At 31.4% G+C, this 18,349-nt stretch overlaps 1 protein-coding gene and 1 pseudogene across 1 annotated transcript; one reads left to right on the top strand and one right to left on the bottom strand.

Moving 5' to 3' along the window:
• Positions 1 to 583: 583 nt before the first annotated feature.
• On the top strand, positions 584 to 15,076 carry LOC140838974 (uncharacterized; annotated as a pseudogene).
• Positions 15,077 to 15,449: 373 nt separating this feature from the next.
• On the bottom strand, positions 15,450 to 16,539 carry LOC140838838 (uncharacterized). Its single transcript, XM_073205433.1, has 2 exons — positions 16,384 to 16,539; positions 15,450 to 15,976 (listed from the first exon to the last, which is right to left on the bottom strand). Exons 1-2 carry the CDS (start codon positions 16,396 to 16,398, stop codon positions 15,605 to 15,607), a joined length of 387 nt encoding a protein of 128 aa, XP_073061534.1. The 5' UTR covers positions 16,399 to 16,539; the 3' UTR covers positions 15,450 to 15,604.
• Positions 16,540 to 18,349: the final 1,810 nt, after the last annotated feature.

The following is an 18,349-nucleotide window of genomic DNA, read 5'->3' as shown; positions in this document are numbered from 1 at the left end:
CGAAACCGCTCAAAAGAATGACGAGACACACATTGAACCGCCCTATGACAAGATCTCGCCAAAAAACATTCTTACTACTGAACGACAATGCCATGAATCTCCAGTTCATCCATCAAAAACTCCATTTCTTTCTGTTGATGAAGCAGTGAAGTTTCTATCTGATTTTGATAAGGCGTCAACATTTCAAGAAAAATCAGCTTCTCCAACAAGCTTTCCCACTAATGATGATCCAACAGCTCTTCCAGAACACCTATTGACCTCTCCAAAGAAATTACAGGAAACCGAGCTGATCATATCCTCCATGCCTTCCCACTCTCCTCCACCCAGTCCTTCATCACCAAAACCTGAGGAACCAATGGTAATCGGCTCTAAAACCTCTGCCTCCACTGATGATATTGATCAGATCATTGAGAACATTATGGCTGAACTCCATGAGCCTGAACCATCCAAATCTGCAGGTAAGCTATCTTTCTATCAACTGGTTTCTTTCCAAGACAGGTTACTATCTGAAGAAGGTGAACATGAACAACAAGAAGATTGAGAAGTATGTTGCCAACAGCAAATTCTGACAAGGTTGATCACCATGGATCAATCTATTTTGGCTCTTAATCGTAAACAATTTGATCTCAAGGAGGACTTTCGGTCAGCCAAGACTGCTTTCCGTAATGATCTTTCAACCATGGAATCAATTTTTTCACTCATGCAAGCAAAACATAATTATGCTCATCTGAACATGTGCCTTGGTCTATCAGAGCAAATGACACGTTTTCAAACAAATTTGGAACAACGCCTCGATGCCCAAGGTGCTCAGCTTGCAGAGATCACGGAATTTATTGTTCAAGGTGATGTCAAAAAGGGAGAAAGAGAGCGTCAAAAATCAATTCAAGAAGCAGAAATATCTACGATGAAGGAATTGCATGAATTAAAAGAAAAGGAAGAAAGAGCGAAAAACAGTGGATCAAAGTAAAAGGTCCAAAGAAACTCTTGTTGCCAACTTTTTATTACAGCTGGTTACTCTGTTCATTGTAATTTCATTCTCTTAATGAAATACAATATTTTTTCGCTTTTATATATCTTCGTCAATATTAATATGTTTCAGCTAATATTTCTTTCATACAAGTTGAATTAGCTAATAGGGAGATAAAGCAAATTTTGGAAAAAACTGTTAACTCAAATAGAAAATATTGGTCTCTGCGACTTAGTGATGCACTTTGGGCATATCGAACAGCTTTTAAAACATCATTGAATATGTCTCACTATAGGTCGGTTTACGGAAAACATTGTCATTTGCCTGTGGAATTGGAACATAAAGCTTATTGGGCGATCAAAACTTTAAATTCAAGCGTGGATGATGCCAACAAATTGCGTAAATTACAACTTAATGAACTTGATGAACTCAGAAATGACGCGTATGAGAATTCAAGGATTTATAAAGCAAAAATCAAGTCATTTCATGATAAAACAATTCTTAGAAAATCTTTTGAGATTGGTAAAAAAGTTTTGCTTTATAATTCTCGACTTCACATATTTCCAGGAAAATTACGATCAAGATGGACAGGCCCATATGTTGTAAAGCATGTATATCCTTATGGAGCTGTGGATATTGAAAATCCTAAAAATGATGATGTTTTTAAAGTGAATGGACAAAGGCTTAAACCATTTTTGGAATATGAAATCTTTCAAGAAGAGTTTATTTATCTTTCTGATCCTTAAATTTTTATGTTGCATTTAATTTTGTTTGTTTTTATTTCAGGTTTTCTGAATCTTTTTATTTTCCCGGTTAAATGGTGGATAACGGTACTCCGTGACTCTCATAGTCGGTTAAATCAGTTTCTCACAATTGCTGACACAAAAATAAAAAAAAATCATTTCTTTTCATTTCAAAATGATGAAATTCTCTCAAAAAGTTGTAAATATTTTCCCTCTATTTCAGAAAGAGAGAAATTTATTGTACAAATTAAATAAATATGTGGTCAAGAAGCATAAACTGAGTCTGATTCCATGATGTTATGAAAAAAAAAGAAAAAATATATCAGGAAAAAAATATATAATAAGAACAACTAGATTTTGAATCAATGGATTTTCTATCTTTTGATTAGTTTGGCTCGTCTGTCTGTCTGCATTCTGTAAACCATTTTTCTGAGCATTTATCTGTATTCCAACTCCATGAGAGAAATCGTTGCCATAAATTGAAACATTTATTAACCTGTGAGGATATGGAGTTGAGACTCTTACTAGGAATTTCTGAAGGCCGTGTACATTTAACTACCTGAAATAAGCTTTGAATTGATCATCTCAAATTATTTCATAAATTATAATTATGATGATCTTGATATAACTTTGACAGTTTTCAAATTTAATTTAAACACTTAGATAGTTCTGATTGCATTTCTATTTAAATTAATCAATATGTTTTGTATTGCTATTAATGCTTAAATTGCTAGGGACTAGCAATAAGCTGGTTGGGAGGTGTGATAAACATAAAAATTGTACATTAATTAAATGTTTTATAATATAAATATATAGTTTTTGTTTTATTAAATGTTTAAATATTATATGTTTTATAATAAATTGTATAAAATATAAGTTGTTGTGTAATTACAAGTTTTTACTATTTTTTACAGGTTCGATAAAACAAGAATAAACTTGGAGTTTCAAATGGGATTAAGATGATTCTTGGACCTGTAGAAAGTTGATGTTAATATCTACAATATTGATGGCAAGCATGAGATAAAAATTCTCTCACAATTGGGATCAAATTAAGCAACAAATAAAGTTACCAAAGGAGTGACAGTTTAACCATGCTCTAGTATTTTGACTATATATCTCAAATTACTTGGTCAAATGGTTTGAAAAAAATACCACAACTAGACAACTCAATTTTCCACATGTTTCTTTTTATGTGAAGAAGCAAATTCGGAGAAGATGATTTTCAAAAGTGATGTGTAATATAATATAATATCTTGGAACACCAATGAAGACTTATGTGTAAAAAAATAATATTTTATTTGTGGTTGTCTTCCCAAATTTGGCTATAAATAGGGGTGCATTGTAATGTATTGAGATATCCTCATTCTATGAACAAACCTTTGAGTTCATAATATTTCTCTCTATATTTTTCTTTTATTTCTTCATTTAAATATAATTAGTATGATAATTTCATATTCAAATTTTTATACTTTGAATAATGAATAGCTAACTTCCTAAAGTTGAGATGAAAAGGTGAAACTCTTGGCATGATAATAAGGTTACTAAAATGTAAGAATCTATGTTTTATATTATTTAATCATTATTTATTGTTTATGTTATATTTATTTCTTTAAGTATTTTTATACCCTACTTATAAGTGGGAGTTTTGATTTATTGTTGCTATATGTTACACTAAATTCTTGGAACCATTTAAATGTTAGTTTGGTTTTACCAACCATTTAAAGTGTGAACCTTAATTTAGTGTTTACAAATATATATAGCACAATAAATACTTGACCACATTTATAAGTTTTAGTATATATTATATACTTATAAGATAATAATATATAGCATAATATAAATATGATTATTTAATATATTGGAACCATTTTATTAAGTGGATTTCAATATTGTTCGTTAATGTTAACTTTATTAAAATACCAAGAGTGGATCTTTTAATCTCAACTACTTAAATTAAAATTTGAAACAATTAAAATTTACCCAATAAAGATTCAAACAATTAAAATTAAAAAGAAACAAAACAAAAAGACATTGTAGTGGACTTGTAATTACCTTAGCTTCCCTGTGGATACGATATCGGACTCATCGAATTATACTACTTGTGGACAACCTGCTCTTGGGAGTGCAACAATCAGAGTCGCAACAAGTTTTTGGCGCCGTTGCCGGGGAAGTATAATTTAATTTCAAGTCTATTTAATTTTCTTTATAGTTTATTTTTCTTTATTTGAATTTTTATTGCTTTTGTGTGTTTTTATTGTTTTGCATTTGCATGAGCATTTGGTCACCTACGCTTAGTGGTCGACCCATTCGAAATAACCCTTTATTTTTACAAAACATGGTGGAATAACCCATCCAAAAAAATGAAGATGAAATTCAATCTCAACATGATCATTATAGACGAAAAACACTTAGAGATCACATGAATCCTACACGTACTAGTGCACCTTCATGTCTAGTTTTTCCCCCTGATGCATCTCATTTCAATTTTAAGCCTGGTATTATCCAACTTTTACCCAACTTTCATGGCTTAGATTCTGAAAATCCATACATTCATTTACGAGAGTTTGAAGAAGTGTGCAACACATATAATGATCTAAATTGTAGCATGAACACCATCCGACTTAAGCTTTTTGCTTTTTCTTTAAAAGATAAAGCTAAAACTTGGCTACAAAATCTTAGATCGGGATCCATTCAAACTTGGGATGAATTGCAACAACAATTTTTGAAAAAGTTTTTTCCATCGCATAGAACAAATTCTTTCAAAAGACAAATCATCACTTTCACTCAAAAACAAGGAGAAACTTTTTATCACTGTTGGGATAGATACAAAGAATAGCTTAATCTTTGTCCACATCATGGTTTTGAAATTTGGAGGGTTGTTTCTCAATTTTATGAAGGCTTAACACATAAATATAGGCAAATGGTTGAATTTATGTGTAATGGAACATTTGAAGATAAAGATCCAAACGAGGCAATTGAGTATCTCGATTCATTAGCTGAAAATGCTCAAAATTGGGACACTATAGGTACAATCGAACCATCAAACAAGATTCAATCTCCTACATCTGGTGGAGGTATGTACACTCTCAAAGATGAACATGATATTCAAGCTAGATTTACCTTTTTGGCAAGAAAAGTTGAGGCACTTGAATTGAAAAAGAATGGTCAATTAAAATCGGTTCAAGAAATTGTGTGTCACATCTGTGATACAAGTGATCATTTTACAAAAGATTGTCCCACTTTGCCCTCTTTTAAAGAATGTCTCCATGAACAAGCCAATGTTTTGAACAATTTCAAAAGGCCAAATTTTGAACCATTTTCTCAAAATTACAATCTAGGTTGGCGAAATCATCCAAATTTTAGTTGGAGGAATGATAATGCTGCACAATTTCCGCAACCACATTTTCAAAATCAACAAAATTTTCAAAATTATGCACCTTATGTTCCTCCACCTAAAAGAAATTTGGAAGAACATTGAATTCTTTCATTGCAAAGTAAGAGTCTATCAATACTCAAACTGCTCAAACCATGACAGATTTGAAAGATACTCTTGCTAAATTTGCATCTGCACTTAATGTTCATGAAAAAGGTAAATTTCCTTCACAACCTCTGCCTAATCCCAAGGATCATCATTCACAAACTGGAACTTCTGGAACTCAACCGATGGATCAGGTAAAATCTGTTATTACCCTTCGAAGTGGTAAGGTTGTGGAAAAATCCATTCTTGAACCTTGTGAAGATGATGATAAATCAACTTCAAAGGGTAAGGAAGTGGAATCCATAACTTGCGAAGAGGAGGTTCAACAGACAGTGTCACCACCATTCCCTCATGCATTGAAAAATACAAAAAAATCAAATTTGAATTATGATATATATGATATTTTTAAACAAGTAAAGGTTAATATTCCTTTATTAGATGCAATAAAACAGGTACCATCATATGCCAAATTTTTGAAAGACTTGTGCACTGTGAAAAGAAAATTGAATGTGAAAAAGAAAGCATTTTTAGCCGAACAAGTAAGTGCAATCATTCAAAATAATAATACTTTCACATACAATGACCCAGGTTGTCTTACTATTTCTTGTATTATTGGAGAACGAAAAATTAAAAAAGCATTGCTTGACCTTGGAGCTAGTGTGAATTTACTTCCATATTCAGTTTATCAAGAACTCAATCTAGGCGAGTTAAAACCTACTTCGGTAACACTTTTACTTGCTGATAGATCTGTTAAAGTGCCAAGAGGTATGGTAGAAGACGTGTTGGTCCAAGTTGATAACTTTGTATATCCTGTCGATTTCATAGTTTTAGATACACAACCTATTGAAGCTTGTAATGCAATTCCTGTAATTTTAGATCGTCCATTTTTAGCAACTTCTAATGCTCTTATAAATTGCAGGAATGGAATAATGAAGTTGACATTTGGTAACATGACATTGGAGCTTAATGTGTTTAATCTTTGTAAGCAACCACATGACAAAAGAGATGAAAGTGAAGATGAAAATCTTATTAAAACTCTTGTGGAAGAAAACATTCAAGAAGGGAGTACTCGTGACCAATTAGATATTTGTTCAATCGATACTGTAAAAGAAAATATTGAAATAGATCTTGATGATTTTATTATGTATCACCCGTTACCAGGATCAGAAAAAGAATTTGAGGCAAAATATGAAAACAAAGATGAACCACCCATATTGGAGTTAAAACCCTTGCCAGAAGAATTGAAGTATGCATTTCTTGGAGAAGATGAAACATATTCGGTGGTAATTTCTTCCAAACTAGAAAGTGATCAAGAAGGTAAATTAGTTGATATGCTTAAAAGACATAAAAATGCAATTGGTTGGATACTAAAAGATCTCAAGGGCATTAATCCACTAATTTGCACTCACAAAATTCACTTAGAAGAAAATGCAAAAACATCTCAACAACCACAAAGGAGATTAAATCCACACATGAAAGATGTTGTGAAAACTAAATTTCTCAAATTACTCGATGTTGGGATTATCTACCCTATTTCTGATAGTAAGTGGGTAAGCCCAACACAAGTAGTTCCAAACAAATCTGGCATCACAGTGATAAAAAATGAAAAAGGTGAATTGGTAACAAGTCGAGTCCCATCTAGTTGGCGGATGTGTATTGATTATAGAAAATTAAATAACGCCACTAGAAAAGATCATTTTCCATTACCATTTTTGGATCAAATTTTAGAAAGAGTAGCAGGTCATCCATACTACTGTTTTCTTGATGGATATTCAGGTTATTATCAAATTCCCATTGCACTCGAAGATCAAGAAAAAACTACATTCACATGTCCTTTTGGAACTTTTGCATTTAGAAGGATGTCAAATTTGGATTATGGTTGAAAATTGTTTGGAAATTTTCATGGATGATTTAACTGTCTTTGGGAATACATTTGATAATTGTCTTGAAAATTTGGAAAAAGTTTTAAAAAATGCGAGGAAAAAGGTCTTATTTTAAATTGGGAAAAATGTCATTACATGATTACTTCTGGAATTGTTTTGGTACATGTCGTGTCATCTCATGGAATTGAAGTTGATAAAGCAAAAGTTGATGTCATTGCCAATTTACCCCCTCCAAAAACCATTAAAGAAATTCGCTCATTTTTGGGACATGCTGGATTTTATAGAAGGTTTATAAAGGACTTTAGTTTAATCTCTAAACCCATTTGTAACCTCTTAACAAAAGACACTGCATTTGAGTGGACTCAAGAATGTCAAAATGCTTTTGATAAAATCATTCGACATTTAACATCAGCTCCTATCATGCAATCTCCTGACTGGTCTTTACCATTTGAAATCATGTGCGATGCGAGTGATTATGCAGTCGGTGCAGTACTTGGTCAAAGAAGAAACGGTAAGCCTTATGTGATATATTATGCAAGTAGAACTTTAAACAATGCTCAAATGAAGTACTCCACGACTGAAAAAGAACTACTTGCTGTAATATTTGCTCTAGATAAATTTCGTTCTTATTTAATTGGATCAACGACTATTGTGTTTACTGATCATTCTGCTATTAGATATTTGTTGACCAAACAGGATGCAAAGCCACGACTGATACGATGGATTTTGTTGCTCCAAGAATTTGACATTGTGATCAAAGATAAAAAAGGAACCGAGAATGTCGTAGCAGATCATTTATCGAGACTAGTAACAGGATCATCTTGTGAAATGACACCAATTAACGATAATTTTCCTGATGAACATCTATTTTCAGTTACTACTACACCTTGGTTTGCTAACATAGTAAATTTTCTTGTGACAGGAAAAATGCCACCGCAATGGAGTTCTCAAGATAAAAGAAAATTTTTGAATGAGGTAAAAAACTTTTATTGGGATGATCCATATCTGTTCAAGTATTGTCCGGATCAAATTTTTCGACGTTGCATACCCGACAATGAGGTAAGTAGTGTCATTAAATTTTGTCATTCAGAAGCATGCGGAGGACATTTTTATTCAAAGAAAACGGCTGCAAAAATCTTGCATTGTGGATTTTATTGGCCCACTTTGTTTAAAGACACCCACGAAATCTGCAAGATCTGTGAAAAATGTCAAAAATTGGGTGCGATTTCAAAAAAAAAACAAGATGCCTTTGAATCCTATCATTGAAATTGAAATCTTTGACTGTTGGGGAATTGATTTTATGGGACCTTTTCCACCGTCGTTTAGATACTTGTATATTTTAGTTGCAGTTGATTATGTTTCCAAATGGATAGAGGCAATTCCATGTCGAACAAATGATCATAAAATCGTCAACAAATTTTTAAAAGAAAATATTTTTAGTAGATTTGGAATTCCTCGAGCCATGATAAGTGAGGGGGGAACTCACTTTGTTAATAAATCATTTGATTCATTAATGAAAAAATATGGTATACTCCTTATCATTCTCAAACAAATGGACAAGTTGAATTAGCTAATAGGGAGATAAAGCAAATTTTTAAAAAACTATTAACTCAAATAGAAAAGATTGCTCTCTGCGACTTAGTGATGCACTTTGGGCATATCGAACAGCTTTTAAAACATCATTGAATATGTCTCACTATAGGTCGGTTTACGGAAAACATTGTCATTTGCCTGTGGAATTGGAACATAAAGCTTATTGGGCGATCAAAACTTTAAATTCAAGCGTGGATGATGCCAACAAATTGCGTAAATTACAACTTAATGAACTTGATGAACTCAGAAATGACGCGTATGAGAATTCAAGGATTTATAAAGCAAAAATCAAGTCATTTCATGATAAAACAATTCTTAGAAAATCTTTTGAGATTGGTAAAAAAGTTTTGCTTTATAATTCTCGACTTCACATATTTCCAGGAAAATTACGATCAAGATGGACAGGCCCATATGTTGTAAAGCATGTATATCCTTATGGAGCTGTGGATATTGAAAATCCTAAAAATGATGATGTTTTTAAAGTGAATGGACAAAGGCTTAAACCATTTTTGGAATATGAAATCTTTCAAGAAGAGTTTATTTATCTTTCTGATCCTTAAATTTTTATGTTGCATTTAATTTTGTTTGTTTTTATTTCAGGTTTTCTGAATCTTTTTATTTTCCCGGTTAAATGGTGGATAACGGTACTCCGTGACTCTCATAGTCGGTTAAATCAGTTTCTCACAATTGCTGACACAAAAATAAAAAAAAATCATTTCTTTTCATTTCAAAATGATGAAATTCTCTCAAAAAGTTGTAAATATTTTCCCTCTATTTCTGAAAATGTTCTAAGAAAAATTTATGCAGGAAGGTGTGAAAGATTGAGATTGCTAATGCAAAAAGGAATTCCAGAAGATATTGGTCTTGTAATAGAAGCTAAGGTCCGATTAGGAGGAGAAGTTCCACAATCATTGCTCATTCGGTATTTGCCTGGATTAGGAAAAAGCACTTATGCGAAAAAACGAAGGGCCAAAATTTTAGGGGTTTGTCATAAGTGTGCAAGATGGACTTGTGACAAACGATGCAGATCTTTGGGATGTGTTTCCAATAACAGAGAAGATAAAATTGGTTTCATTAAGAATGGGCTGAGTAAGGAGTCTTTAGATAACATCTTATTGACTCTTGAGACGCATTCTAGTGGACATGTGCATATTGAACTACTCCGTTTATGGAAACAATTCCAAGATGAGCGTCATAGTCTTGGGAATCCGACTAAAAAAGACCCTGTTTGCCAATTTATAAGAAAATTGGATGGGAAGCATATCCTCGACTCATAGAAGGCGTTGAAGCCGTTTCCGGACGTAAAACCAGAGGAAAATTGTGAGCCACAATCACACTACTTTTTATATGCATGTGTGTCATTATTGTTTTTACTATTTATTCTGTTTACAGCTGTGACCCATAGTTTTATCATGATAAAATATTACCCCTATAAAATCTCTCATCTTTCTCTCTATTTTCGCAGACAAAAAAAAAAAGAAAGTAAAAACATGGCTGGATCCTCTGCACAAACATTGAAAAATATTTGTGTATTTTGTGGGTCGAGTCCTGGAAAAAATGAAGTGTTTGTAGAAGCAGCGAATAATCTTGGAAAGATATTGGCTGAGAGAAAAATTCACTTGGTATATGGGGGAGGTAATATTGGGTTAATGGGATCTGTTTCAACATCTGCTCATCTTGGAGGTAGTCAGGTTTTGGGTATTATTCCTACAGCTTTAGCTGAAGGAAATATTACAGGTGTTATGATTGGGGAGGAATTAAAAGTTTTTTCTATGTATGAAAGAATCACTCAAATGATTGAAAATTCTGATGCTTTTATCGCACTACCAGGTGGTTTTGGTACATTAGAAGAAATTTTTCACACTGTTTCTTGGGCACAACTTAATATCCATAATAAACCTGTAGGCTTGTTGAATATCAATAATTATTATGAAAATTTGTTGACATTTCTTGATAAAGCTGTGGAACAGAATTTCATTTCAGAAAATTCACGACAGATGCTCATCTGTGCTTCGACTGCCGACCAATTAAATGATGATTTGGAAGCTTTTGTTCATAAACCTGATCCGATGATAACAAAGATCAATTGATCGCAATCAAGCAGTAAGAAAAGAAAGTTGGATTATTGATTCAAAAGTCGTGGATTGGTTTGCGTTTGTTTCAGTTTGTTATCTTCAATAAAATTCCAGGTGATATCTCTTTCATTATGAACTCTTTATTAATAGTTATTCTGACATTAGGGACAATGTCATATTCTGATTGGGGGAATAACAAACTTATAAAAAAAAATTAAAAAAAATTTAAAAAAATATATAAAAATATATATTATTTTATAATAAAATCATGTTTATTGCTTGTATCTTTGTAATTTTTGTAAAAATATCATACATTACATATTTGAAAGGTTTAAATTAGAAAATTTATTAATTTATCTAAGGATGTTTAATTTTTATTTGGAAAAAAAAAGTCAATTTTAATATTCTGATCAATATAAAAATATGATTTATGAAATCTTTTTGAGTGATTAACCATTGTGATAAAATCAGGTATTAAAGTATATGGTCCAAGATATACCTTATAAGAGTGCCTAAAATTTTAAACTCACACATATTTTGTGAGTAAGTGGAGAGGACTGAGAAAACAGTTTTCGAACCTTTATTGATCATGAGAGAGACTATCTATTGTTTAGATCTTGAGTTCTTATTTTGAAAAAAAAAATGATATTTCCTGAAAGAAAAAAAAGAGGAGAAAAATACAAAAAGAAAGATATTGAAGCTCTATGTAATTTTTAAGTTATATGCTACAACTCATATATCTCTCATAAAAAAAATAAAAAAAAGAAAGAGAGAAATTTATTGTACAAATTAAATAAATATGTGGTCAAGAAGCATAAACTGAGTCTGATTCCATGATGTTATGAAAAAAAAAAAAGAAAAAATATATCAGGAAAAAAATATATAATAAGAACAACTAGATTTTGAATCAATGGATTTTCTATCTTTTGATTAGTTTGGCTCGTCTGTCTGTCTGCATTCTGTAAACCATTTTTCTGAGCATTTATCTGTATTCCAACTCCATGAGAGAAATCGTTGCCATAAATTGAAACATTTATTAACCTGTGAGGATATGGAGTTGAGACTCTTACTAGGAATTTCTGAAGGCCGTGTACATTTAACTACCTGAAATAAGCTTTGAATTGATCATCTCAAATTATTTCATAAATTATAATTATGATGATCTTGATATAACTTTGACAGTTTTCAAATTTAATTTAAACACTTAGATAGTTCTGATTGCATTTCTATTTAAATTAATCAATATGTTTTGTATTGCTATTAATGCTTAAATTGCTAGGGACTAGCAATAAGCTGGTTGGGAGGTGTGATAAACATAAAAATTGTACATTAATTAAATGTTTTATAATATAAATATATAGTTTTTGTTTTATTAAATGTTTAAATATTATATGTTTTATAATAAATTGTATAAAATATAAGTTGTTGTGTAATTACAAGTTTTTACTATTTTTTACAGGTTCGATAAAACAAGAATAAACTTGGAGTTTCAAATGGGATTAAGATGATTCTTGGACCTGTAGAAAGTTGATGTTAATATCTACAATATTGATGGCAAGCATGAGATAAAAATTCTCTCACAATTGGGATCAAATTAAGCAACAAATAAAGTTACCAAATGAGGGACAGTTTTACCATGCTCTAGTATTTTGACTATATATCTCAAATTACTTGGTCAAATGGTTTGAAAAAAAATACCATAACTAGACAACTCAATTTTCCACATGTTTCTTTTTATGTGAAGAAGCAAATTCGGAGAAGAAGATTTTCAAAAGTGATGTGTAATATAATATAATATCTTGGAACACCAATGAAGACTTATGTGTAAAAAAATAATATTTTATTTGTGGTTGTCTTCCCAAATTTGGCTATAAATAGGGGTGCATTGTAATGTATTGAGATATCCTCATTCTATGAACAAACCTTTGAGTTCATAATATTTCTCTCTATATTTTTCTTTTATTTCTTCATTTAAATATAATTAGTATGATAATTTCATATTCAAAGTTTTATACTTTGAATAATGAATAGCTAACTTTCTAAAGTTGAGATGAAAAAGTGAAACCCTTGGCATGATAATAAGGTTACTAAAATGTAAGAATCTATGTTTTATATTATTTAATCATTATTTATTGTTTATATTATATTTATTTCTTTAAATATTTTTATACCCTACTTATAAGTTGGAGTTTTGATTTATTGTTGCTATAAGTTACACTAAATTCTTGGAACCATTTAAATGTTAGTTTGGTTTTACCAACCATTTAAATTGGGAACCTTGATTTAGTGTTTACAAATATATATAGCACAATAAATACTTGACCACATTTATAAGTTTTAGTATATATTATATACTTATAAGATAATAATATATAACATAATATAAATATGATTATTTAATATATTGGAACCATTTTATTAAGTGGATTTCAATATTGTTCGTTAATGTTAACTTTATTAAAATACCAAGAGTGGATCTTTTAATCTCAACTACTTAAATTAAAATTTGAAACAATTAAAATCTAACCATTAAAGATTCAAACAATTAAAATTAAAAAGAAACAAAAACAAAACAAAACAAAAAGATATTGTAGTGGACTTGTAATTACCTTAGCTTCCCTATGGATACGATATCGGACTCGCCGAATTATACTACTTGTGGACAACCTGCTCTTGGGAGTGCAACAATCTGAGTCGCAACAATTTTTTGGCGCCGTTGCCGGGGAAGTATAATTTAATTTCAAGTCTATTTAATTTCTTTTATAGTTTATTTTTCTTTATTTGAATTTTTATAGCTTTTGTGTTTTTATTCATTTGCATTTGCATAAGCATTTGGTCACGTACGCTTAGTGGTCGACTCATTCGAAATAACCCTTTATTTTTACAAAACATGATGGAATAACCCATCCAAGAAAATGAAGATGAAATTCAATCTCAACATGATCATGATAGACGAAGAACACTTAGAGATCACATGAATCCTACACGTACTAGTGCACCTTCATGCCTAGTTTTTCCCCATGATGCATCTCATTTCAATTTTAAGCCTGGTATTATCCAAATTTTACCCAACTTTCATGGCTTAGATTCTGAAAATCCATACATGCATTTACGAGAGTTTGAAGAAGTGTGCAACACATATAATGATCTAAATTGTAGTGTGAACACCATTCGACTTAAGTTTTTTCCTTTTTCTTTAAAAGATAAAGCTAAAAATTGACTACAAAATCTTAGATCGGGATCCATTCGAACTTGGGATGAATTGCAACAACAATTTTTGAACTTGGGAGGAATTACAAAATCTTAAAATTTACGACTTTGAGGTTTGCATAAGATTCTGTAAAGTCTTGAAGATCATTGAGACCAATCATTTCTATGGTCGTCATCTGATTATTTTTTTTTCTAGACAATCTTGATACGATTGATAATTTTCTCGTCTTCAGATAAATGTTTTGCACCATTTTGGCCTCTCTTTTTTTATGTATTAAGAGTTCGGTATCAAAGGAGGGCGATAACCTTCCTCTTGCGATCATACTGCTAGAAGTGAGTTGAAGTTATAGACTTCAGATATTTGTTTGAATTTCTTTCAAGGTTTCAAGAATTTCTTCTTGTTTCTTGAAGATATATTCAATTTGTTGTGATATATAATATAATTGATTCATAATTTTGAATAGTGTTTTGGATTTTTCTAAAATCTCCTGAATATTTATAGAAAACCAAGAAAACTTCTAGGAATTTATTAGTTTGAGTCATTTTCTATCCTAGTAGCAAGTTATGTTCCAAGTTGCTCCTAAAATCTGACCTGGATTAGATTTTCTTGTTTAAAATATTCCATAATATTGGCATATAATTTGAAATAAATAAAAAAATCTTGAAAAAATTTCAGATTCGTATTTTGAGAAAATATCTCATCGTCCAAAAAATAAGTTACAAAATAATAATAATAATAATAATAATAATAATAATAATAAATGTACAGAATAAAAATCTCTTATATAGCATTTTAAGACATTTTATACATTTTTCTCAACCAAGGTTATTTTGAGAATTATTTGAGTTGAAGGACTGAATTGGATAAGTTTTTGAAAATTAGGAACAAATTGGGAACGTCCAAAGAATAAAAATTAAATTGGGATTTTTGGTAAACCATAAGGACATTTTATTATATTTCTCATTTTAAATTATATTCCTAGCTAGAAGAAAGGGATTTTTGGTTTCTTTTTTTTTTTCCTTTTATAGGGGTTGTTCCTTTTCTTGTCAAAGTTGGAGATGTCTGCATTCTTTCCGTCCCGAAGGCAAAGAAGGAGAATGGAGACTTACCGGACTTGAACCTATGAGATATTAACCAGGAAGTTCTTTTGAACCTCGCCAATGAATATGATTTACCCCATCTCATTTTTCGTTATCCTATTATAGAGGTTATTCTCCGTACAAAACAGATCGAAAGCTATTGAATTTAGTGAGTTTTTATTATTTATTTGACGAGTTGTTCCTTTGATATGAGTTGAAGCACATTCACAAAGAATGATTTAAAAATCCTAACCAAATTCTCTTTTCTTGGTGTATATTCGAACAGAGGTAATATCATGTTAATAAAAAGTAATCAAGAACTATACTGTAATTTGAAATAATATAACTAAATAACCAAAGATAGTGAGACTAAATTATAATTTGAAATAATGAAATTAAAAAAAATAAGCATGACACCAATTTCTTAATAAATAATAATAGATATATCTCTTTAAAATATATTACTTCACACACATGTGGCTCAATAACAACCTATTACGTTCATACATCATCATACAATATTAAGACAGCAGCAATACAACGCATTGATAATCTCCGTTTCTCAGGAAAACTCCTCACTCTACAGTTTTCTCAGCTGGAACTTCGGCGGCTTCCTCTGCAGCTTCAGCCGGGGCAGCCTCTTCCGTGGCTGTGACTTCCTCGGCTGGTGCTGGTGCGTCTGGCTCAATAGCAGCCGGTTCTTGTACCACCGTCTCTGGAGTTGCTTCTTCTGTCTCTCCCACGACCGGCTCTTCCGCAGCAGCTTCTTCCGGCACATCTTCTGCGGCTGGCTCGTCTACAGCCAATTTCTCAGGCTCAGCTTCGGGAGCTGTTGGTGGCTCCTCTGCCAATGGTGCAGCCACCACCTCCTCCTCCTTTTTCTCGGTGATGTCGATCACTTCGTCGGTTGGAAGTGTCTCAGACACTGGGATTGGAGCTGCTTGAACCTGTTGTTGAAATTAAACAGGGAAATTTAGTTTTTATTGTAATTCCTAATCGGAATATTAAGATTATGATCATTACCATAAAACACTGAATCAAGTATGTAGCTGTTAATCATCAATGCCCAAAGGATCATCCCACCCCACGATGACAGAAGATCAATATCCAAAATATAAGAGTTTAAGCATGTAACATTCATTGAACTAATAATCAACCGTTGATCTTCATTAAAATCATAATCAACATTCAAGTTTGACATTAAGGTCCCGCTCTGGTTACAATTTTGGTATATCAAGCTGGATAATTATTACCTAAAGTTTTCTTTATTAAAAAAAACTCATAATACACTAAATTTGCGGATAAGACGAAGATCGCAATCCATGTCGTGATAAGATTGAAGGAGAAATCCTACCTCAACAGTGGCCATTGAGTGTTGAATGATATTAACTGAAAGAATCGAAGAGGGTTAGATGAATAGAAAAAAACCAAGAAAATGGAAGGTAATGTATTGCTTTCTGATTTGATGAAGGGAAATGATCAATAAGAGGGTGGTATTTATAGGGGATGTCAATCCCAATTGTAGAATTTTTTTTCTTATTAAAAAAAAATAGTAACAAATAGAAAAACAAATTTGAAAAATCCTCCAAAATGGCATGTTAAAATGATAGTAATGTAATGTAGACATTAGGCAAGCTTAGTTGTAAAGGCTCATACTTTACAAGAAAATGGAAGTTTTCAAAGTGGGCAAGGCTGGCTCGCTCGTCTACAGCCAATTTCCAAGGTTGCTTTCTGCTTTTGAGTAGGCAAAGACACATGGTGGAGCCATTTCACAGTTGCCATATTCATGTATATTTGGTCTTTAAAAAATAAAACTAGTTTTATGTTATGCCTCTCGTGTCAGAAAAAAATGTAACCTACATGTAAGGATAAATATGAATCATTGGCTATATATAGATTTATGAGATCTTACATATGTGGTCACTACCCTCACTTCATTTCAACGGATAAGATCTTGCCACACATACAATTTAAAAAAAAAAGTGGGTCCTATATATGCACGAGCAAATCTTGGTCATACATCCTATCATGGAGACAATGTCCACATGGGTAGGATAAAATAAACCTTATATACACTAGGCAATAGTAAGGGTGTTCAAACTTCGGATAAAACCGAAAAAATCGAACACTAAACCGAACAGAAAACCGAATTTTATAATTCAGATATAAATGTTAAAACCGAAATTAATTTGGTTCGGTTTCGGATTATAAATGTCAAAACCGAACCGATCGAAAAAAGCCGAAATTTAATTAAATTAATAATGTTATTTTTATTTTATATTATTTATTGAGATGATATTAGTGAATGAAGAATTATTTTGAATAATACTTAGTTGATTGTTGTTTATGTAATTCATTTGTACTTTATATTTAAATATTTTACTAAGAAATCATTTAAAAAATAACATATTATATTTTATAATATATTTAGATTATTAATTTAAATAATTGTATCAAAACCGAAATAACCGACCGAAATAACCGAACCATTTCGGCCGAAAACCGAACCGAACCGAAGAAAAATGGTTCGGATATCGGATTATATATTTGTAAAACCGAAAACCGAAAAAACCGAAATAAAAAATCGAAAACCGAACCGAACCGACCGATGAACACCACGAGACAATAGTTCTCTAACAGCGGAAGGTGAATATTTTATTTTCATAAAAAGAAAATTTTGTAAATTAATAAAAGTTCCCTGCATGCTCCGTAAGCAGTACAAATTCCGGTGGTTGACATGTGCCATGCTGGATCACAGTCATCTTCTGGACTAACCCCCACGAAATATCTAATTTAGGTCTTAAAATTGATTTAAAAAAATACTTTTATATATTAAGTAAATTTACTGTAAGACGGTTTGATGTATCTTTACTCGTGAGATATGTCAACTTTGTTCATATATACAATAAAAATTAATATTTTTTTATGGGTGATCCAAATAGAATATTCGTCTCGCAAAATTGATCGGTAAGATCGTCTCACACAAGTTTTTGTGATATTGAATAGACAGTCAAAAGTCTAGACACATTTTATATCGATCTACTATGTTTTAAAAACAAATTACAAATGAATTTATATAATCAGTTGCGTAGAACAAATTAATTTTTATTTGAGTAGGTCTCTTGTGAGACGGTCTCACGAATCTTTATTTGTGAGACAGGTCAACCCTACCGATATTTACAATAGAAAGTAATACTCTTGGCATAAAAAGTAATATTTTTTCATGAATGATCCAAATAAAATATCTCTCTCACAAAATACAACTTGTGAGATCGTCTCACACAAGTTTTTTGTCTTTTTATTTTAATCATGTTTTTCAG

This window comes from Primulina eburnea, chromosome 8 (genome assembly GCF_022965805.1).
Source record: "Primulina eburnea isolate SZY01 chromosome 8, ASM2296580v1, whole genome shotgun sequence".
Lineage (NCBI taxonomy): Eukaryota > Viridiplantae > Streptophyta > Magnoliopsida > Lamiales > Gesneriaceae > Primulina > Primulina eburnea.
This window is presented reverse-complemented; position numbering and strand designations above follow the sequence as displayed.